Consider the following 23,396-nt stretch of genomic DNA (forward strand, 5'->3'; position numbering starts at 1 on the left):
AGTTCTGTCACTGTTGCATAACTCCTGTAATCTTATCCCACCTACACATCATGGGTGGAACTGCAGTTAGAGAACACTAAAATTAAAAAATTGAGGAGGGGGAAGAAAGGAGGGATCTTAAAATACCAGCATTAATTTTGTCAAGTTTTAATAATTGAATGCTTCACTAATTAAATAACTATTGGTGCTTTGTATGTTTGCATATACACTGAGGGAGATGTTGCTGTTGGTCTCAAGAGATGGCCTCTTCCAATCAACAGCAACCAGCTATCTGAGGAGTTACAGTCCTATTTAGATATACTCAGTTGCGTAAACTCTCACTCCTTCCACCTATGGAAGTTGTGGGTAATAAGACCAGGCTGGAATGTACAGTTAGAACTGCTATTAAAGGTGCTATTCCTGGGGGGTGGTGGGAGTAAGATGCTTGCTGTGCTACATGCATCGGTTTTCTCCTAAGTTTATCAGCTATTTGGTTTTTTGCAAAATTTGATTCTGTGGTTAAAGCTGTCCTAAGATTTGCAACAAGATTTAAGATGAGAGTCGATGTTTACAGATTTGTGGAAGTGAAATACAGTTGGCACTACTTAAATAAATAAAACACAATTCTGCAGCAGTTACCTTATTTCCCACCCCCAAGTGTCATCAGTGCCAAGAGTAGGAAAAGAAAGTAAATTAGAATTGTCAAATTGGAGTTAAAAACCTGAAGTGGGTAACAGCAGCACTAGTATAAAGGCAGTTTATAAAATGTGCAACTTTTTTAAAAATAGAAACGTGCTTCAAATATTTAGAAGCAGATTCCAGTATGTCTGTTGATGACTTCCGCACAACTGTAGTAGTACTGCAGAAACTGTCAGGAAAAACATGAGTGATAGTGTTGCAGAATATAATGAAGGTGTAGCAATTCATTAAGCTAAAAAAATAATAATGCAATAAACTGTCCAACTTGCCGTTTTTAAGTGACAATTTTATCTCTCTCTAGCTTTAAATAGTTTTGCTGCAGTTTGTCATTATTGTTCTTTTTCTGGTGCTTGTTGGTCTTGTTTTCAATGGGAGTTTTGTCCACAGGATTCTGACAGAGGCTTCTTTTCTTCTTAAAGAAGAATTGCAAGTGTTACTAGTTTTGTCTCTGCCTAGCCTTTTTTTTCAGGCTTTTCACTTTTGCAATCATTTATTTTCTCTTATAAATTCTTGCTGTTGAAGCTTTCTAAAGACGTCTGTCACCCCATTTTTTGGTAGTATAGATGGAAGACTGGTGTTTAACTTATAAAACGCCTATAAGATTGATTGCTTCAGTTTTTCTCTTCTCCACAGAATTATGTGCTAAAGAGATTGAACATATAGGAGGGTGTTTTAGTCTGAAAATTTCAATGTCTTTAATCAATGTTCATACCTATTTTTCAAATATTTAAACTTGGGAAAAAAATTCCAGTATTTTATATTGAATGTTTTGGTTCAACTGCATTTTATAGGACATTTTCGCAAAGAAAACTAGGAGATCTGCCCTGATAGAGCGGCTGTTTCCCTGCACTCTTATCTATAATGTAAGAAGATTGTTCATGGTATCAGTAATTTTGTCTCCTTTAATTTTAAGAATCTCTCTATAAGAATTTTTTCTGACTTTTTTTCAGTTTTGGAAAAATGACTTTTTAAAGTATTGTTAAAGTGTATTAGTCTGTCAGTAAATATGCTGTCTTTTTTTTTTTTTTAACAGTATTTCAGTCTATCCAGAAAGAAGATAGTGTACTATACTAGTTTTGACCAGCGAAAACGAGCAAATGCGGCATTTTTAATAGGTGCATATGCTGTAAGTATTATTTATCACATGGATACTTCTAACTTTCCTTAAGAGACATCTGTTATGTGTAAAATAGCAACTCAAGGGATGGTCCTTTAGGGAGGTAGGCAGATTATCACTTGATTCTTCTCTAAGCTGTCTTTGAAAATTCTGCTGTATGAGTTTTAGGGAAGCCCTGTCTTTGGCACTTAACACCATTTACTTTACTACACAGGGAGTGGCTTTGGCAGATCATGTGCATGTTTCCCATAGGATACCATCTTCTTGAATGTCAAAAATGCAAACCACAAACTTACCTCTAAGCTTGGCACTCTTGGGATCAATTGCTGCTCATGGTAGTAGTGAGATTCATACTGGGAAGAAGAAAGCTTTTTTGCACAGCCTTTCTTAAAGTTACTAGACCAGAGGCATAGTGATTATTGGATGGATTTATTTTCTCAGTTAATTTTCATAGCCTACCCAGAATAATGGAAAAATTGAGGGATTTCAGCCTTCTGATATTACAGATAATATGCAATACACAGGGCTGTCGTCGTTACACAAGCCTAATTTATTATGATATCATGTAAGTTTTGATAGTCCCAAGCTGACACTTGCACACCCATTTGTGTATCTTCATAGCACTGTGCTCAAACTTCAATTTCACATTCCTGCTCTACTGTCCAGAAGTGGAGCACTCTTGTAGAAAACTTGAAGAGTCTTTGCGATAGCATGTTTTACGCTGATGAAGTATTCAACCTAACAAGCTGCTGGTCCTGAGTTGACATCCACATGGTCAGCTGAGTTCTGGAAGTGTCTGTCAAGTCAGGCTTTATGGTGTGTGAAAGCTGGTATATTTCTTTCAGGCCTGAGGTCATGTTGAAAGCAAAGCTAAATAAATGCAGATGATAATATTGAAAGAATTTACGTTGCAGATTCTTGTAATTAAACCAAATGTTTTACTACAAGTATGGGGATAGTGTGTAAATGCTCTTGAGAAAGAAGGTCTATTTAAATTTAAAGATTGGGGATTGGAATTTGGAAAAAAATTGGGGATAAGTTCAAATTTCAAAAATCTTTGGATTAGATTTTTAACCCTTGGGAATAGACCTGATGGAACAACTCTGCAAAACAAATAGTAAGAACAAATGAGTTAGAATGTTCTAAGTTTGTTAAAGTTTTTGACCATACAAGGTTATATCTAATAATGCTGGAATAAATTTCCAGTTCTGTGTTTTATATTCTGTTTAAGGAGCCTCAAAATTTGATAGCATATCTTTATAAGCTTTGCAGTCCCTTCAGATCCAAAATCTGTCCAAGTTGTAGCATCTTCAGTAATGATTCCCACACTATAGTTTCTAAAGGAACTTCAGTCATTCCATTCAGACTGCTTTTTGTTTTGTTTGCATCATTGTGTCTCCAGTCTGTATTTAGAGAGATTCACTTTGTGTTTTAAAGCTGGTCTAATTAAGCCTATAGCTAGAAGAACATTCATCTAGCACATATGTAGATTACAACATCATTACAACATAATTGCCTTCACTGGATTGCTTTTGTCTGATCCTGCCTTCACCTTCCGATACATCTTAGAAGCCTTGGAAAGGGTAGAACACTGGCATTTCGAAGAGGGTAAGATTATCTTTTTATTCCCCTTGTGAAGTTGTTGTTATATGACTATCTCAACTAAGTAGCGGTTCTCTGGATAAGGGGTTAAAAGGCCCTTATCAGTATTAGCTAGACCCAAGGAGAGTGTGCTACTGAAAGAGAACTTCTTGCAAAGACAGGTTGTAGGAACAGAAAAGTGAGGAGGTACATAAGGTGCAAGACAGACCTTCAAGTAGAGGACTGATCAGCTAAGTAAGACTGTGCCATATTTACAGTATTTAAGACTTAAACATGGGAACAGTCTGCTATATTTGGTAGTCCTTATTTGAAGGAGCTGCTCAGCAGGTAAAGCTAGGGATAAGCACACGCACTGCAGGGGGAGGGCAGCAGAAACCCCTCTAAAGAAAGCCGAGATGGGGAGCACATAGTATGTGTACCATGGTGTGACTGTGTACTTTGTAATGGATATCAGGTGGTACATCACATAAGGAGTTGGTTGCTTATGTGTACAATAAGGTAAATTAGTGTGCCACAAGTGCATGCACATTTAACCCTACCCTAGCCTGTTTTAAGCTGCTTATAGCTCTTAATTGTTAGCACATGCAAGTGATCTACATCTGCATTTGATACTGTTACTCTCCTGTCAGACTAGTAGATGTTTTAAGTATCTTCTGATTATTGAACATACTGTGTACCAAGAATAATTTTTTACTAATACTGTGTTACCAGTACAAAAAAAGTATTTGTTCTCATGTTGAAAACACCTTACAGTCACTTTCCAATTCATCTCAACTTAGTATAACATTGGAAAACAGTTTGCACAAAGATATCCAATGTTACATAAGTATGTCATCCCAGAATTATTTCTATAGAAGTATATTCCTAAACTTGCAAGTGTCATGGGAGTTCATTCACCTTGTTCTATTATGATTGATACGAATGCCAATAAATTAATAAAATGAATATTTGTTTATTCTAAAAAGTTATTTATGATCTACCTAATAATCTAATTTTTGTTTTTTAATTGCAGAAGCTTAGCTTTTGTAATCCAGGCATATTCATTTCACACTCAAGAAATAATATTTGCATTTTTGGAGTGTTTTACCTGTAAATGCTACATTCAGTCAGATGCAGTAGATGTACGCTCTTGGGTTACGTGACAGGGCGATTCCTGACCTGAAGGAAGCTAATTGTATTCTTCAGTAAAAGAACTGTGTGTAATTGGCAATTTGATCTATCACAATTTGAATATCACAAATTGTGATAGATACATATATACTCCTTGATTTAAGGCCTTCTAGATTGTATGTCTCTTCTTCGATTATACAAGCTTTTTGAGACCAGAAAGTCTTATAGCTATGAACTCTACCAATGTGTGAAAGTTAATTGAGAAGTCTTGTTTTATTTGTCCTGGTGTTAAAATATTAAGTGTAAAATGAAACGTGGAAAACTGTGGATCAGGTTCTAGGAATGGGTTTCCAGTGGTAGTTATGCAACTTAGATTGTTCCATTAAACAGCTTCTTAGATATGTTATACTGAAATACCCTATAGCTATTAAAATACTTTAATGAGAGTCATAAATTTAAGTGAAAGTTAAGTCTTAAAACTTTATTGGCAATAGCTTGCCTGTTTGTAAGTCGCATCTTAGGAAGATGCGTTTTCTAAATTTCAGTTTTTACAATGGACTTTCAGTACATTTGGGCTAATCGTGTCCAGTTGCTAAATTATTGCCCTTGCTTTTAAGAATTCTGCGAAGATTACTTCTGTCATAAAATTCAGATTAAGAAGAAAAAAATATTTAAAGTGTTACAAGAACAGAAGAACACACAGACTTCACTGATCTTACAGAGAAGTTCAGGGTTCCTCCTAAATGGCCAAGACTACAACACAGATTGTTCAGTGATGTCAGAAACAGGGTGCTACTAGGCTTTGCAAAGTCTTACCAGGCACCACAGAGAATATTTTAAAGGTAGCATTGCTTTGTTTTTCCCTTAATCTGTTTGGAGACTTATTTTAGTTGTTGGGATTTTTTATGTAGTCTTCCACAACAGTTGATTTAAAAAAAAAAAAAAAAAGAAAAAAAAGTCTAAAAATTGTTTTAAAGTAGTATTACAAGTACTTTCATGCATACCAAAACTAAAGTTGTCTGGTTTGACTCAATTTGTCCCTAGTAGTTTCTAGGGGGGTGAGAGGGAGCAGGTTTAACTGAATTATACTGAAGTGATTACATGAACTCCCCACTTGTCATCAAAGAATTCATTCTTGGAGAAATTCTGAAGGAGAGTGCATTTTCTCCTGTCTGATAACATATGGATGAATGGGGCTGGGTCCCTCTTTCCATATTCTTTCTTTTCTGGTTGGAAACCAAGGAACCCCTACCTGGTTGTGTACTCTGCTACCTAGTAAGGTTTGAATTCCCTGGGGGAGAAGAGCAGGAGGAATACTAGTCTGTTTGTACAAGTGACTGCTCTTGTACTTCTAGAGAAATGGGGCAGGGGGAAGAGAGAACATATATGTATGACACTTGTTCCTCCTGGTAAACCTAGAGCTTTAATTCTACCCTTGTAGAAGACTAGTAGTCTACCTAGTAGTTATCTCTTGCAATTCTTCAAAGATCAAAACTTGATTAGTGGACCAAAATCTGACTTTTGAGCACTCCTGGTGAAACACAATGCTTTCATACTGTGGCAAACTCTGAAAAGAGATCCAGTGAGCTCTTTTTCCTTTTCCTTGTAGATAGCAGATGGGCGGGTCATATTTCTTTCTCACAATTACTTTAAGTGTGTATTTTGGTAGTAACAGCTTTTATTAGACTTCTGTAATGCCAATAAGGGAGAAAAGCTGTTGAATTCTTAAGTTTGTAATTTTATTACAGCAAATGACTGGGTAATAGTGAACTACTGTGACATGTTCAGTCATTTGCTGGCAGTGGAGTTTTTTCCTAGTTTAAAAATATGAATTAGACTTCTCAGCCCTACCTGAAGCTTTAAGGGTTTGTTCTTTTGTAATCTAAGCATATCACACTACTCAAATCCATAATCCTTCCCTTGGAGGGTCAGCAAGTACAAAGGCTTTTCAGTTACTGCAGTGTGTACAGCCGCTGTTGTTTCAAGCAACACTTTCCTTCAGATTGCTTTAGATGGGCTTCACAGAATTCTTGGGATAACTTAGCAGCTCTGGGGTGGTTCTGTTCCCTATGCTTCTAATTTGAAAATGGCAGGTACGGGTGGGAACAAGATGAATCCAAATTGTATTTGAAATATTGTGGATGAGTGTTAAGGTGGACTTGCAAAATACTAATTCCCTTTTTGTTCTGTAAACTTTTTAGGACATATGGTATGAATTTTCTTGGCAGTGTGTATGTGCCCAGTATTGCTACATGTCATGTGCCTGCATAGTGTCCCAACTGTAGAGATCTTTATCTTTCAACCACCTCATTATTCAGGAAGTTGAGAACATAAGAACGGAAATGTTAGAGAAAGAAAAATTTGAGAATTTTCAGTATTTGCTGAATCAGTTTTTTACAGGTAGCAGTGCCACATGATATGAGTTACAGTAGTGACAGTGGGGAAAGGGAGGAGAACCTTGTCCCTTGTAAAACAACTCTTGTAAGAAAATAGTTACTATAGTTACTATCTGGAAAGTGATTTTTTTTTTTTTTTAAAGGCTTTTATTCACATTACTTCTTAGATACAGGTTCAATTTATACAAACTAGTCAAAACAGGCTCTTTGTGTTGTTTGTTTTTTTTTTTTTATTTGTATATGTTGCAGAATGAAAGCACTCTGAAGATTCATCAGATTAAAAAATGAAGCTAAGTTTCAGTTGCTGAGTTTTCATTGATAAAGATGAGTCAGAAAATGGTCTCCTCAGTTTTTCTTAATGGATATCACTACTTTTTAAGTACTGAAGACATGTACTGTAGTGTTTCCTTCTCCATTTCATTATCGTTCCTCCTTCAGTTATTGCATTATTCTTGACATCTGCGATACTTTTGACTTTTTTCAGGAGCTCTGTTCAGTGTTTCTTTCCCTCTCCTCCTTACTTTTGTGTTCTTAATGTCTTTTTCCTGTTTCCAACCTGCTGTCTTTATTATGAGCTTTGTGGACAGACAACTAGCAGTGTTTGGTTCTTGAACAGAGACAGCTTTGAAGTACCATAACTTCTGTGAAATAAAAACTGCAGCATTGGGAAAACGTTCATGTAGTACAAATTTGCCCCTACTTCAGATTTCTGACTCCCTAACTGTGTAAGATGGAAACTCATCTTTCCCTGAAGTCCTCTGAACTACCCTCTAAGGATCTTTTCACTATAAGCAGGAATTTAGGCTTTAAATGTAAGCTAATTGATGTGATTATTGACATTAATTGTCATTAATAAAATCAGTATTTTTCTCTGAAATACACCCCCCACAGAAATCTATTGCAAGGATGTATTGTTCTTAAATGCAAAACCTTTGTGGTGAGGGGGACTATAAAGGAAATATAAAGAAGTCGTCACAAACTAAAAGAGTCTTTTACAAATAACTGTGAAAGCAGGATAGCATTGCTATGCTGCAGGGGTTGAAAACATGAAGTTGGTACCATTAGTTAGCAATCATTGCTGTAGATAGACCGTTACAGCTTAAAAATAAAAAGAAATGGGCCACTCTACCTTTTGCATTAAGTAAATACATACATCCATTAAGTAAATCTCTCAATCTGTTCCAATATTAGTAATCACTGGTTTGACCCCAACAACAAATATTCCAATAATTGAGTTAGAAACAATTGTTCTGATAACACAGAACAAATGGAATGGTTTTCATATAGAAATTGTGGTCTGTTTTGATGGTGGAAAGGATGCATTGCTTTCAGAGATTAAGGAGGGGGGAATATGGAAGTTCTGGCAAATACAGGGACATTAATTTTGAGAAACATGTAATTTGGGCGCTTTTGCTAAATGAAACAGCAATATTGACGCTGCTGCAGTATTGAGATTTAACATTTGAAGATAAGTGAGGTTTGTTCGTCTTTTTGGGTACTGATTATACTGATCCATGCTATCAGTGTGACCATGATGAGTGGAGCAGCAATGCTGGAGAACGAGACTGAAGTACAACTCCATGTCAGGGAATTTATCTTTTGAAGGCAAATCAGTTTGCGTAGAGGGGTTTGGTCCAAAATTAGTCTAGTTGTTCAAAGCAGTGAAATAGGTGGTATTTGGAAAACAGATGATTCTGGACCCTCTTTTCATTGCGTCATGGCAAAGAGTTTTTTAGGCTGTTTTACTTGAGTCAATTTTTTGATTTATCCTTGTCTTTTCTGTTTGCCTTGTCCATGCTTGAGGAAGAAATGCAAGAAAATCTACCTACTATGTTGACATCTTACAGAATACAAATATTCTGGGAGTGACCACCACTTACTTATATTCTAATGTGCTCAAGTCAAAAGTTGAATAAAGCTTTTAGATCGGGAACTAACCTATGTCTTGGTTAAGAAAATAATTATTAGAATACTTTATATTCAAGTTAAATGTGCATAGAGCTAAAAAGTAGCCATGTAGGGGCTGGTTGTAAGGTGAGTTGGGGGGAAATGGCTAGGAAAATTGTGTGGATTTGTTTGCAAAACATATTTGTGCGCATGAAATATGCCACTCCAAACTGGATGAAGTCTTTTTTTGTAAATAATGCACTTGCCTAATATGTATTCCAAATTAGATTTATTTTAAGGACCAGTTTTACTGTACTAATCGGAACTGAAATGCAACAAGATGTGGTTGTATTCTAATTTCTTACTCCGGGCCATGCACCTGATAGTGTTCAGCAATAGCAGAATGAGCCTTGTCTTAGGGTGTTACATTAACTATATGTTGGTCTCATAGTAACAGGTTCAGCTTGTTAATTTGTTAATTAGTAGTTTGATATTGACAATTAAGAATCAAAAAATATTTGTGTTGGAAAATCTTCCACTGAGCTGTGGTGGAGAAATGTTTCCTTTGTCATCTGCTGTGATAATATTTTGACTTATGTGAAGTTGGACAGAGAACTCCTAGTATAGATGCCTGTTTTTCATCTTAGTATGATGTTGAGTCTGTCTTAAAGTCTCTCAGTTGCAGCACCATGTGATTTATTTTTTTTTAATTAATTTTTTTTTTAAAGGAGGGGAATGACACAAAACAGAAATCCCAGTTTCTGTTGATTTCTGAATCTTTCACTTTGTGTAGGTATGTCTTTTCTGACCTGTAAATGTCATAGGAGTTGGTCATGAAGGAGTATAGTATGCATTCTTAGGAGTTTAGTGGGCTGGGGGGAAGCTTACATGTAGTTAATGACTTTTTCAGGCTGAGGGCTGATTTTATTTTTTTTTCTCCTCTCCCCCCATCTCTTTTAGGTAATATACTTGAAGAAAACACCAGAAGAAGCTTACAGAACACTTTTGTCTGGATCTAATCCACCGTATCTTCCATTTAGGTATGTGAACATGAGAAACGGGCCTAACTTTTTTGTGTTTTGGAATTTGCTGAATATAAATTTTTCAGATTGCCTTCCCAAAAAAGGGTTTCATGTCTGATACAGACATTGTATAAAAATGACTGATCTCCAGAAAAACTATTTTTTACTTCTGGTGGAATTACTTGCTCTGTTTTGGAGTAATAAAGCCATTTAGATTGATTTAAGTCTTAAGTAAGACTCCCAATCTTGCAAAATGTCAGGTTTTGAAAACAGTTCTTAGCATGTTTGTGATTCAGCAATTAAAACTTTTCTTCATCATGTATCATGTTTTACTATTTGGAAATAATTCAGATTTTTTAAATTACCTAGTACCTAACCAGCTAGACTTAAATGAATGAAAGGGGTTTTATGCTGTTATATTTTTCTCTATTTTACAGAACAAGTACTGATGTTCAAGTTATTAAATTGCTTTGCCTTTCTGTTTTCAATGAATTGGAGATAATTTCTATCAATCTGTCTTTATCCTCTGTGCTAAGGTCATACTGAGACTTGAATCTGAGGAGTTTTAGCTATCATGCCTATCTAATAAAGAGACTTCCAGATTTTTCTCCTGGTGTGGACCATGAAATGCCTTTGTGCTTTATGAGTGAAAATACCTCACAGTATTTTTATGCAAATGATGGCAATAGAAGGCAACTGCAAGAAGGTCAATATCTTCTTTTTTAGGGGAGTCAGCATTTTACAAGTAGTGTTCACTGTCAGCCAACGCGTTTGTAAATGTAGACCTACCTTGTCTATATCAAATTCATCTGATTCTACAGACACTCAGCAAAGGAATCTCAGATTGTCCATCTTCTCATAGCTTGTACAGGAGCCGGATACAGTGTAAACTGTTGGGATGGTAGATTTGTATGTAAAGACCAGTTTGACTATGAAATCGTAAACCACCGAACACGTTTTTAAAAAAGGTATCAAATCAGTGATAGGGTTTTTTTGGCAGAGAGTATATGGATTGACCTGGTCATCAATAGCTCTCCAAAGCCCAAGAAGTTTACTGAGCTATTGATATCCCTATTTTTTTCAGCTAATTAAAGATACTTGGTACAATGCATTAAAAAAATGAGTTATTTTAAACATGTCAGTGTTTTTTAACATCTCCAAATCCTATATAAAATACAGGAGTGACGATCTAAGTTAAAGAAAACATAATGTATAGTTTTCTCCACTTTTAGATTCTTTGGTTCCTGATCTTCTCCCAGTTTGAAATAATTACATTGGTCCTTTCCATTTACAGAAGGTTCAGCTATTGGAAAATTGCTACAAGAAGTTCTTTGAAGCAAACTCTATTATTCTGAGCACAGAAACTGTGTCAATACATTCTTCTGTCTCCTTATCATTTTGGGGAAACAAGTGAAGTATTTCCCTGCAGTCTTTCCCTTCCTTCTGGGGATTACTATGTAGCATTTCAGTGGAGTCTAAAAAAAATAAACCTGATTCTCCCTTTCATATCAGATTCTCAGTGGTTCAGCTTTGGCAGGAGTATTTCTTTCATATAATAGCTTTTAATACTAAAGTGACTTAAATTTTTTAGAATCTTAAGCTTAAGCAAAACTCATAGTAGTGGAGGATGTGTGTTACCTGAGAATAGCTGTATCTTGTTTGCCGATTAAAGAAATATACTGTTTGGAATTACAGTAAATTGCTGTATCTTTAGGTTCCTTTGTCCCCTGCCAAAGTAAAGATTAAGGTGTGTAGGAAAGAGGTTCTGACAAAGCAAAGAACCTTAGTTGTCATATCCCAAAACTGTAAGACAGAAAACTTGGGAGGAATAATGTGTTTGCAGAACAGTCTCATATGACCCTGTTTCCTCAAACCAAAGGCTATAGACCTTTGCCTTGCAACCAATTCCTTATAATAATGATGATGATAATATTAGTAATAATAATAAAAAATGGTGTTTCTGCTCGACTGGTAGGGAGCAGTGAAAGTAATTGGCTCTGTGACTTCTTGTGAGGCTGATAAGAACCACAGTAACAAATTTAATGACACAAAACAATTTCATTTTAAGTGTTAAGTAATTATTCAAAGCAAATCCTTGTGAGTTTGAACTCATAAAATTCTATTCCAGAATAGAATAGTTGGCTACTCTGGGATCAGCAAACGAGGGGTCACAAAATACGAGAAATGGCAAGATTTTCCAAAGATAACTTTATGTTATATACAAAGAGCATTTCATGTTTCTGAGAGGAGAGAATACTAACTGAAAACATTGAACAAGGCCATGTCCAGCAAAGGGACTACTCAGTTTTTGCAGTCTGGGTTGTCAAAATGATTACAAAACTATGATCGCTTCATTCCATTAGTCAGCTTCAGGAGAAGAGGTCAATCAATGGATAGAGTAGGCAGTCTTCTGAAACATAAATCCTCTGCATTCTTTGTCCGTGTGCTTCAAGCCCTGGGTTGCTGGGAAATAAATGGTTGGCTAAAACTAAAGCTTCTTTGGGAGGTTGTGGGGTTTTGTGTGGTGTGGATGGGTTTTGGTACATTTTGGGGGGTTCTGGGTTTTTTTTAACACGCAGCTTTGGCTATTTTAGAGGATGGGAGGGAGGCAATCTTGAGCAGAGTCTTGCTGTTTCTAGAAGGAATATAGCATTACGAGCTTTTGCTAGAAGAATTAAACATCTTGATTTCTTGAGTGTTCTTACGTGACGTGGGGCTGGAAAACACTTAAGTTTCTTTTGGAGCTGCTTTGGACTCTGTCAGGTCTTGGCACTGGATTAGAGCCTAAGCAGATTTTGTTACCTGTGGTATAGTTTGTCCTGCTGGGAAAGAAGGCTGTGTAATCTAGCTGTATAGGAAGTGAGACAAAGAGGAGTGAGGAAATAAACTGAAGGATCCTGACTAGATAGGAGGCTAGGTAAGAAATGGGGAGTCTGATAGTTAGGGAGGAGATATTTGGGAGTTAAATTCATAGGAAGAGGCTGGAACAGATGCATGAGGAGCTTAAGAATTACAGGGGCTGAGAGAAGGGCAAGTAGATCTGATGAGGGCCTGCAGTGGGACAATCTTAGATTAGCTGGGAATGAGGAGGAAATAATTCATTCCTCCTTCCCTGGTTTTCCAAGGCCTTTGGGCTGATTTTCTCCCCCTGTCCATTCTAAGACATTTGAGACATCTCTGGTGCAAAATACAGCATGATACAGAGGCTCAAGCAAATAAACCTATGTTGGAAGCAGTAGCACTGCCTTAGGTAGTCTATCTGCTTGGCATCAAGCTATACTGTGAATAAGCAAGTTGGTGCTATGAGCAAGTTTGCACTCCTTCCACATCTTTAATGTCTTGAAAAGGACTAAAATGACTCTTACGTACAAGGAAAAATATAACCCAAATGTCTTACCTCTTCCCTCCTATCCTAAGGTCTAGGAAGGAAATACTTTGAGATATTGATCATTGGTATTCAGTACTTATTGACTTGAATTTATTCTTGGACCCTGGAACTTGGATATTATGTAACTTCCATAGTATATATAGGTCATCTCTGGTTTCAAGTGCAAGGGTTTATCAGTAAGCAATGATCAATTAGGTGTTACACCTTGACTATTTAACAAGTTTTGGTTTTTGATATCTGAAGTGTCTTCTATTTGGAAAAAAATAGACAACTTTCAATAGGCAGAAGCTGCAGGATTGTCAGATTCTTTCTGGAGTAGTGAGGCATGTTTACATGAAGTGATCACTGGGAAACTGATCTACTTTCATCTAGCTCAGTGACCTCAAAAACCCTTAATCAGCTTAGATCTTCAGCTGGTATTTCATTTAAAGACAGCTTCAGCAGATGTTGTTCAGGGGTGGAAGGAAATCAGAATACCCCTCTTAAAAGATACATGGAAGTTTTTTTGGCTTGTTTTTATAATAGAAAAACTAAAGACAAAGCAGGAGGATAAGGCACTACTGTCCTTGAGACACTTGCATCTTATTTTTTGCTGATTCACTGTCACTTGGTGACAATCTAGTCTCTTGAAGATCTTGTACTTCTCACTTCTTCTCACTTCCATTTAAGAAAATGGTGCCAACACCATTTAAAATTATCATAAATACCAGTTTCCTACTGTGAAACTAAGTTTTAGATTACTTCAAACTACTTGGTATTGGCTTTCTATTAAAGAGAAAAAGCAAATATATTTTAGTACTATTGTGTTCAGTCTGTAGATAAGACATGAATTTCAGAGCTAGGTTTTAGTTTGTAGCTTTGGGGTTTTATTTCTTTATCAGCAAGTGCTGGGGAAACAAACTGTTATTGACAGTGTTTAGAGGTTTGGTGAAAGGGAAAGCATTATGCAGTATTGAGGTCAGCTACAATAACTGAAATCGGATGTGGGATTTATAGCTCTAATGCTGGCTCAGATTTATACTACATCTGTATCTCATGGAAATATTCGCATTTTTCTCATTCTGAAAGAAAATAGAGTACTATCAGGTAATAGTTGGTAAAACACTTTGAAAATCAAGGTGGTTATGTATTTGGCCATAAAAGACTGGAATAATACCATAATGGGATCGGCAACAGAAGTCTGAGCACCTGTACTGTGAAACTGTGAAGGAGATTTCTATATGTGCTCTGTTCCAGTATTCTGAAATGAAGAGGACTTCCTTTCTCTTCTATGCTTTTTTAAACACAAACTTCCGAGTTGAACAAAAAGGTATAACATTTGAAATCCATATTGCTTGGTTTCCACCAGTGAAAACATCTAAAAGTTTTTTGTATGCACGTAAGTAGTCCTAGTAAGTTAAAAATGACTACTGTCTTAAATGTAAGCACATACATTAGTTTTCTGTAGGATAGGATGCTGACTGTGTACAGTGAACAAAGGAGAAGAATAAGTTTAAATAGGAAGAATGTCCGGAATTAATTTTAATTTTATCTAAAATTATATGTTTCTTCAAGGTTAGTAAAGGTATTTTTTCTTTACAGTGCTCTTCCTCATAACTGTTAGTGCTTGCATTTGTTTTTACTGTGGTACAAAGTGTGACCCATTCAGAATCGATTGCATTTTATGCAAGCTAAAATTAGTATTAATTAGTGCTCTAAAACTTTTGCAGTATATCTGTCATTGGTAGAAAGAAAATGCATGTTGGTGGATCTAGTGCTATAAAATTGACTTCTCATGTCAATGCAGTATGAGAATAGCTGTATTTCTAACAGGATTTTTGTAAAGATTAGTACTAGTTCTGACAGTATCCAATATTTTTATCCGTGGTCTGGAAACTCATACAAAATCAGTAGGAAGACAGGTTGACACAAAGAATGGTGAAATTGAACTAGCTGTTCTTCATTAGTTTTTAATTATTTAGTTTTCTCCAGTAAATGTATTAATTCAGGAGGATTCAGAAAATAAGATCAAATTTGGTTTTTAAATATTTACAAAGCTACTTAATGATTTGACATGACTTCTGACAGATTTCTCTGGGATAGAAAAAGAACTTGATAACTCAGCCTCAGCCTGGAGGAAGTTATCTAGGTGACGGTGGGGGGGGGAGATTTGGTTTGGTTTTGCTTTTAACAAAGAAAGAATCAAAATAATCAGTGCCTTAAAATACCTTAGACAACTCCCTCTAAACAGAAAGATATTTTACTCAAGTAATTTATTTAAAACATTCAGGAAATCAGGTCACAGTAAACTCTTAATCTTTGCCTTTTGAGTATTTCAAGGCCTTTCTAGATGTGTAGTTGGCAGTAAGATTGGCATTAAGCATCTGTCCTCTCTAATACTTCTGCAAAATGCTCTGAACTCTAAAGGAATACTAACACTTCTCTGGAATAATATGAAATCATCTATTTGATAGGAAGATTGAATATAAAAAAATGTCACTTCGTAAGTAAACTGCAACTTTGCTTCATAAATAAACTACTTTTTTTACATTGTTTTAATTTTTAAAACAACTCTGTAAAGTGCATTTTGTTGCTTGCTGTGTGTTCTGAAACTAGTAACTTGGGTTTCATCTCCTAATACTGAGTCCACAAGCACTGGCTTTACCTGTACTTCAGATATTGCTCTACTATATCAATGGATCCAGCATACAGAGTCCTCATGGATTATACATAAAACTTCTGCCAGATTAATTTCTTTGTTCTTACACCTAAAATTTAATATCTGTAGATAGCTTAGTTTAAGATTCTGGAGCATAAAGCAGTAAAGTTTCAGAAAGGGGTTTGCATATGGAATTGATTCTAATCAGCCAGTTGTACTTTTGGAAACTAGAAAAGAAAAATAAATATATTCCTGGATTTATCCTGAAAAGAATTGGGAGTGCTAAAATAAAAATGGCTGTGGCTTTAAGGGGAAAAAAGTGCATAGATTTTGTTCCATTTTCTTGTTTTCCAAATTACGGTAGAAGGAACTTTTATGATTTGCTTGTGTTTTCTTACCAGAAAATACTTGAGGGGCAGAGGGAGAGAAAGAGAGAGACTATGGCAAGGTCTGATATACTACGCTCAGTATTTGCCATGGTTCATCAAACATCATGCTTTCCCTTGAAGCATTAGGTAATATTAAGCCACTGCTTCCAGGTGTTATTTCACTACCATGCTGTACTGTCATTCATATCTAGTTTGTTTATGGTTTCATTACATTACTGCATTCTGCCACAAAAGATAGATGGGGGTGTGAGTTTTTCAGATGTTAATTCAGTGTGTTGCATTTCTTTAAAAAACATTAGAATACTGCTATTCTTTGAGTTTCTGGGAGTTTGGGATTAGGTTTAAACAGCTTATTTGTTCATTCTAATACTTTGCCTATTTGGAATTTTCCTGGCTTTTGGTCTTTCTATTATTTCACTGTGTGTGGATGGCAAGTGTCAGTAGAGCTGTTTTCTCCAGTCAGAGTACACCTACTTTAATGGTTAGGTGCACAGCAACAGAAATGAGATGTTTGAGGCATGGATGTTGTAGGCAATAGATGTTGGCTGCCAGCATCCAGTGGAGTCACTGGTAATAGCTGTCTGTGGGAACTGTAGCTAAGAATACTGTGTACACCTGGAATTGTGATAGGCTTATCTTGTACATCGAGGTCAAGTTCAATGTCCTCCCTCCCTCTCTCCTCTCCCTTCTCTTTCTTGCTCTCATATTGCTTCTTATTAATGGATTAGAGATTATGTGGCTTTTTCTGCCAGTATTGTTTTCATGTACTGCAGTATCAGATGCCTTAATAGTTGAAGAAGTAGTTATATACAGATAGATAAAATAAAAGTCGTATTCTTGTTATAGCAAAATAACATGTAATATAGAACGTCTGCTACAATCCTATCTTCCATTCGTATTTCTCTAAATACTTAGTTTTGTGGTTTGCATTGGTTTAGGTTTTGTTGTTTCTGTCACCTTCAGAAAACTGTAACAGCTTTTAAAGATTTTCTGCTATGTACATGTTCCCATTGGGGCCTTAAGATTTTTTGCTCAGAAGACCTTTTTGTTTGCTAAAATGCTTTTGTGCTAAAATGATCTGTTATCCAACTTTCCCGTGTCAAAAACATATTGCCTGTAAAGCTTATATTTTACAGCTTTGGTATGATTAGATTCTGCTTATCTAATGTGATAAAAATACTTTATGGCTTTTCATTTTGAAAAACTTCTTTGTTGGATTTAGATATTGAGGCTTATTCACACTTCAAAGTTCCCATTCTAAAACATTGTGGCTAAGTATTTTTTAAAAATCTAACAGCTTGAAAGCTTTTCTATAGCTGCCTATAATATGACACTGCCATAATTGTAGCTTTTAGTTTTCTTAAATATGTTTTCTATGAACATTGCTTGCTCAAAACTGCTCTACTTATTCTGCTCTTAAAGAAGGGGTGAGAATATTCTACTCTTAGAAGTACTTGGGATTGAAGAAGCATATCAATATAACAAATATCATACTGCTTATAGTGAGTAGACTATCAAAAAGGAAAGTTTTCAATGAAAGATTGAAATTTTGAATCAGTTACAGATTAAAGATGTATCTGGCTGAAACCTGAAATTTTGCTGTTCTGATAAATTACAGTTCTTGGCACTCTGGATAACATAGCTTAGAGTAAAACTATAAAAAAATGTCTTTAATGAGTGATTAGGAAATTATCTGTCCAGGCAGAATTTTGTTAAAATGCAAACTGGTCTGAAGCACACTTTGAAAAGTACTTTTTCTTTTTTCCACAATGCATTTGTTGCTGTTATTTTTTGGTGGTGTTATTTGTTTTCATGTTGGTGTCTCTTACCATTTGAATATGTTTGCTTTGGGGTATCCTGTCATCTTTTAAAGATAAATTGTTATTTGCATAGTGGCAGAACCGAGGTCAAGTAATTTTAAATTTAATTATATCTGGATAATTTTTACTCACATCTGTAATCAGACATCAAAATGAGTCTGTATATGAAATCCAAACAAGTAGTCTATTTGCCTTTCCCTGTTAGACAGTGTAACTCAATTAAGACTTGAATAATCGTTAAAGCAAGTTTTGCTTTATTTGCTACTATCCTTACACAATTGAGAGGGGCTGCAAAGCTTCCTGTTCCAGGACACCAGAAATAATTTGGTAAAGGGCATGTAGTTAGCTGACATAAAATATGCACTTAAAATAATTTGCAGTATCTAACTGCATTTACACTGAGCTACATCTTTGGTAGGGGAGTCCTTTAGCATGAACGAGCTTCTAAAAAGATGTCTTTGAACTTTAATTCAGAGTTCTCAGAGGGGATTGAATAACTTGAATATATTCTGTTGCGTGCTGCCTTTCCCTGAGTTCTTAAAATAATTCTGTGTATATTAAATTAATTTGTATTAAATCTATAGGGATGCTTCGTTTGGGAACTGCACATACAATCTTACGATCTTGGACTGCTTACAGGGAATAAATAAGGTAATAACACTTTTCCTGAGGAAAACAGATTTAAATTGACTTTGAAAAGGTGAAGGAAAATACTGTTAAAGTACCTTAGAAAATAGGGTTTCAAAGCAAAATGTGTGTGACTGACTAGTATGCTGTCATGAAGCCTAAGTTACTGAGGACTGTTTTTGAGTAGTGACAATGGAAGGTTACGCTTCTACCTGGCTGGCCTGGCCTTTGAGAGCTTTCTGAACTTCACCTTATGAATCGGAATGCGTAAATGCACCAGACCTGGCTGGGGGCAGTTCTTAACAGTGCAAGGCAGTGCACTAGATCTGCTAATAGATAATTTATAACCATTGGTAAAAGGGAATAACATAGGTTGATAAAGTCAAGTGAGACAGACACCTAGGTATACTGTGATTTAATCTGAGCAGTTTTTGCATGTACTTGGCCCTGACTTTCCCCCAAAACACTTGGTTCAGTGTTTGACACTAATCTTTTCAGAATTGTTGAAAAAAATTGAAAACTAATGTATCTTACTAGTGTTTTGATATGTCAGTTTCAACAGTCCTGGTCCTGGGCAATATTAAGCTCCAATATTGCTTTCTTTAAAGTGTTACTTCACGTCTTAATTGGCAATGTTGTGTTATAGTATATACTTCATACTATAAGCAAAGATTAAATTTTTTCATCATTTCCCATTGAGCTTGATGAAGGGAGCAGGCTATATGAACAGTTCTGTACAGACACTTTATAGACTGTTTATATTCTGTTTGTAAGTATGGCAAAACAAGTGTTTCTTAAAAAATGAAAAAAGAGAGATCAAGCTTAATATTTTTAGTTCTGTGGGGGTGGGAAAGGAGCTGTCAGTTAACAGCAAGACTCTAATTTGCATGGCATTCTACGGATCCTGAAGCTCTGTGAAGCAGTCAGTGCAGTCACTGTAATTTATCTGCAACAAACACATCAAAAGAACTTTGAGAATCAGTTTTTCTTCCTGTGTTCCCATAAAATCTATTATTGAATTTTTGTCCAGTTCACCTGCAGAGATAAAACCACTTTGAGCAGAAACTGTATGCCTTAATCCAAAGTAAAATCTTAGTATGTCTGGATAAGGTTGGTGTTTGCATGCACATATATCATATACATGTAATTCAGGGGGCCTACAGATTCTGGAGTGCAGCCAGGCAACCATGCTTAAATGAAATACATTTTTCAAGATCAGCTGTTCGGACAAACCTCTTGGTATCTTAGGTTTCATGACAGGTCCAATCATTCAGCCTATGTTGTCTATAACAAAGCTTTTTTTTTTTTTGTCTTAAAAAAGGTGCTCTATATGTAGCAAATAATGGCAGACTGATGATTATTGCTTTTTAAATCATAGATCTGTGGTGTGTTTTTTATGACACCTTAATCCCAGAACGTCGTGTCACACCTAGACTTCTCAGAATGCAGTAGGTTCAGTATAAATATATGCTGCAGAACTGTCTTCCACCTATTCCTTGGAAGAAATTTGGGCATGAATTCCTTATTCACAGAATTGTTTTTAATATGGTATTATGCACAAATCTTTAGTACAAAATTGGCATATTTAGTAATAGTACAGTAATCAAATACAAAACTTGACTTCTTTCAATCCTGTAAGGAATACAGTCTAACATAGTCTAGTGAACTTCATTCTATCAGTGGAATGTATATTAAAAGCAAATAATAAAATACAGGTTATACACAGTACTGTATTCTGTATATGTCATTTTGCCTGGGTATTATGGTGATTAAATGAGAGTATCATATTAAGTATAGAAAATCAATAAACTCTTAATGTTCTCTATTTCGTTATGTCCAACTGCATGAAAATGTATTCAGCATAGAAATCATTGAATGACTATATGACAAAAAGGGAATTGCTTTTTAATTTGTCATCTGCCTTACAGAATAAAACATACATAGCAGGGTGGGGAGAATCAATTTTAGGATTTAAGTGATATGCAACAACCTTATGTTCCATTGTAATGTCTTTGAAGGGGAAGTAATGAGCCTGACATGCTTTAGTGACATTGTTGGAGTTTTTGTTGTCTGTGTTGTTAATCTGTGCAAAAGGTAATGTTGTCTTAACGTAGAGGCTTAAATAAGCCAAACCCACAAACATTTAGTGATTTAGTTTTGATTCTCAAAAACAGTATTATAAAATGAGACCATATATCATATTTCAGTATAAACTGACACCTTGTTGCCTTTTAGGCCTTGCAGCATGGATTTTTTGACTTTAAGACATTTGATGTGGATGAATATGAACACTATGAGGTTTGTACATTTAATAGTGAGTTGAATGTATTTGTTAGTTAAAATAAGTTAGAATATACAGTATCCCACAACTTAAAACATACTGGAAACACATTTTAGTTCAAGTAAAACCCAGTGTTCATATGTAAGGTATGTACATCCAAACCTGTATGCTGTATGTGAAAAACAGGCAGCATGAATATCCTTGCAATTTAGGTGCATCACATAAGTCTACTGTTTTCTCATAGCCTTTCTGGCTTCTGGGACCTCTTTCATGCTTTCCCAACCTTCCCCCAGGATACAATCCAAGGTCTCTCACCTGACCCACAGAATCTGTATTTTCTTTCAACACGTGTTGAGCTGCTTCTTGAGATGCTTAGTCCCAAATATGTGATAATTTTTTATAGCCACATAGATTAAGCGTATTTTGAGCTTTTTTAGTAAGGATGCATTATATGGGGATTCCAGTAATGAAAATACATCCAAAATATTTCCCTAATGAATTCCCAGAAACAGATGTCATTCACTGTTCTGCCAGCCTTCTTACAACTCAAGAATAGATTCTCTGGATGACTCTAGATGCTTCTAGAACTTCGTAACACACACACACCTTCACCTGCTAGTAGTAGACCGTTATCTCAAGCTATATTGCTGCAGAGAACCTTTAAAATATGCCCATGCTGCACCTGTGAACTGGGCTGTTTACAGAGGAAATCGCAGGCACAGAAAGTGTATATATGTCTGGTCCAGAATAGTTGCATGATCTTGGTCTACCATTTCCCACACTCAAAGGAAGGGAAAGGGTTTTTACTGAAGTCAGTGACAACCATGTAGTTGTACTGACCTTGTCTTTGGAACTTCCTGAAGTTCCTGCAGTTGTATTGGTTAAGGAGAAAGATATATAAACTAGAGGTATACTAAATACTTGAATATATATTTAACTCTCTTTTTAGATTTGTGTTACTTTATTGTAGCCCGTATTCTTCCCCCCAGCCCCGCTATTGCAATTTTCGGAAAACTTGGAAATAATGAGAATAAATTTGCGAGGTCTGAAAGTGTCCATTTAAAAATTTATTATCTTAAGTTGAATATCTCTAATATCAAACAAGTTTTAAGGATAATTACTCTTCTTAACTTTTGTAACCTTTGATAAATTACTATTTTGTTTTACAAGCAAGAACATATCTGAAATACATACAGCTATAGGAACTGCTTCATAAATGTTCAAGAAAGAGGGTGAAGTCAGGAGAGGAATAAACAGTGGAAAAACTTAATTTACAACACAAATCTATACAGTAGATGTTGGCTGCAATAGGCATGCTATAACATATAGCTATTCACAAAATTTAAAAGCATTTGTAGAAGGATTTCTGTATACTGTAGTGTTCCACAATGATTAGGTTGACAAATTGGTATAGCCTTTGCTGAATTACCGAAATTAAATGAACAGTATCTACAATTTAAAGTATGAAATTGCTGCTTTTTGCTTACTCTATGTACAAAGGAAAATGTTTGTTCTAAAAACAAATTATGGTTGGGAGTTCTTAGGATTCTTACATACAGTAGGCATTAATCTGCCTGAAAAAAGTATTAAAATAATTTACTAAAGCTATCCTATTATCTCATTTAATGCTTAACATTATTTTATTTTGTGAAAATTATGTATGTGTGAATGATGTTTAAAGTATGCTGCCCGCTGTCTGACTTTAAGAAGCAAGAACTTGGAATCATCTTTAATTTTTTGTCCATTTTTTGGTATGTTTTCTATTATTTTACACATCGTGGTCAGCTTTCTGTGTTTAGATATGTCCTGTGTTATATTTCTAAAACTTTAAATGTTCCAGGTTTTTGCTACGTTAGGTCTGTGAATGTGTAGTTATGTGGAGAAAAGTTGCATAAGACTTAAAGGAAGCAGGCTAAAGGAAATTCTATTTCACATTTATAGTTCTTTCATCTTACTACATTATCAAGGCAGCTAATTCCCCTTTTGTTGGACTAGATGTAAAATACTCAAGTTCTCTTTTTTTAATAGTAATGTTGTTTGCGTGTTGTGTAGTTCAGATTGGTTAAAATTTAAATTATTCACAATAACCTATGTAACTATGAAGAACTACTTAATTCACAAATAAAACTGGTAATACAAATATAAAAGTACTTTTAACTTATTGAACAGGACTTCTTCCTTAAAGGGGGTAGAGGTGCTACAATGTTGAGATTGCAGTCTGTGATATAAATCTGGGGGGGCAAGGGGTCCTGGCTTGGCAGTAAGATTGGTTCACTAGTCCTCATGCAACCTTGTTAACTTACAGGAGTTTTCACTGTGTGAGGACATTTGGAGCAAGCCTAATGGGCTTAGCTAAGCAAACGGTTGGTGAATTGATTACAGTAATGTCCATTATCAGAACCTTTCACTCGTTAGGATGTTTTCATGGGTGGAGAGCTAAA

At 35.5% G+C, this 23,396-nt stretch overlaps 1 protein-coding gene across 1 annotated transcript in view; it reads left to right on the forward strand.

Annotated features, from left to right (window-relative positions):
- Positions 1-23,396, forward strand: part of CDC14A (cell division cycle 14A) — a 67,081-nt gene that overhangs the window by 18,374 nt on the left and 25,311 nt on the right. Inside the window, 4 exon segments of the mRNA XM_052802642.1 lie at positions 1,712-1,804; positions 9,751-9,830; positions 18,632-18,698; positions 20,910-20,972. Coding sequence (XP_052658602.1) covers positions 1,712-1,804; positions 9,751-9,830; positions 18,632-18,698; positions 20,910-20,972 — 303 coding nt within the window.

This window comes from Harpia harpyja, chromosome 11, assembly GCF_026419915.1.
Source record: "Harpia harpyja isolate bHarHar1 chromosome 11, bHarHar1 primary haplotype, whole genome shotgun sequence".
NCBI lineage: Eukaryota > Metazoa > Chordata > Aves > Accipitriformes > Accipitridae > Harpia > Harpia harpyja.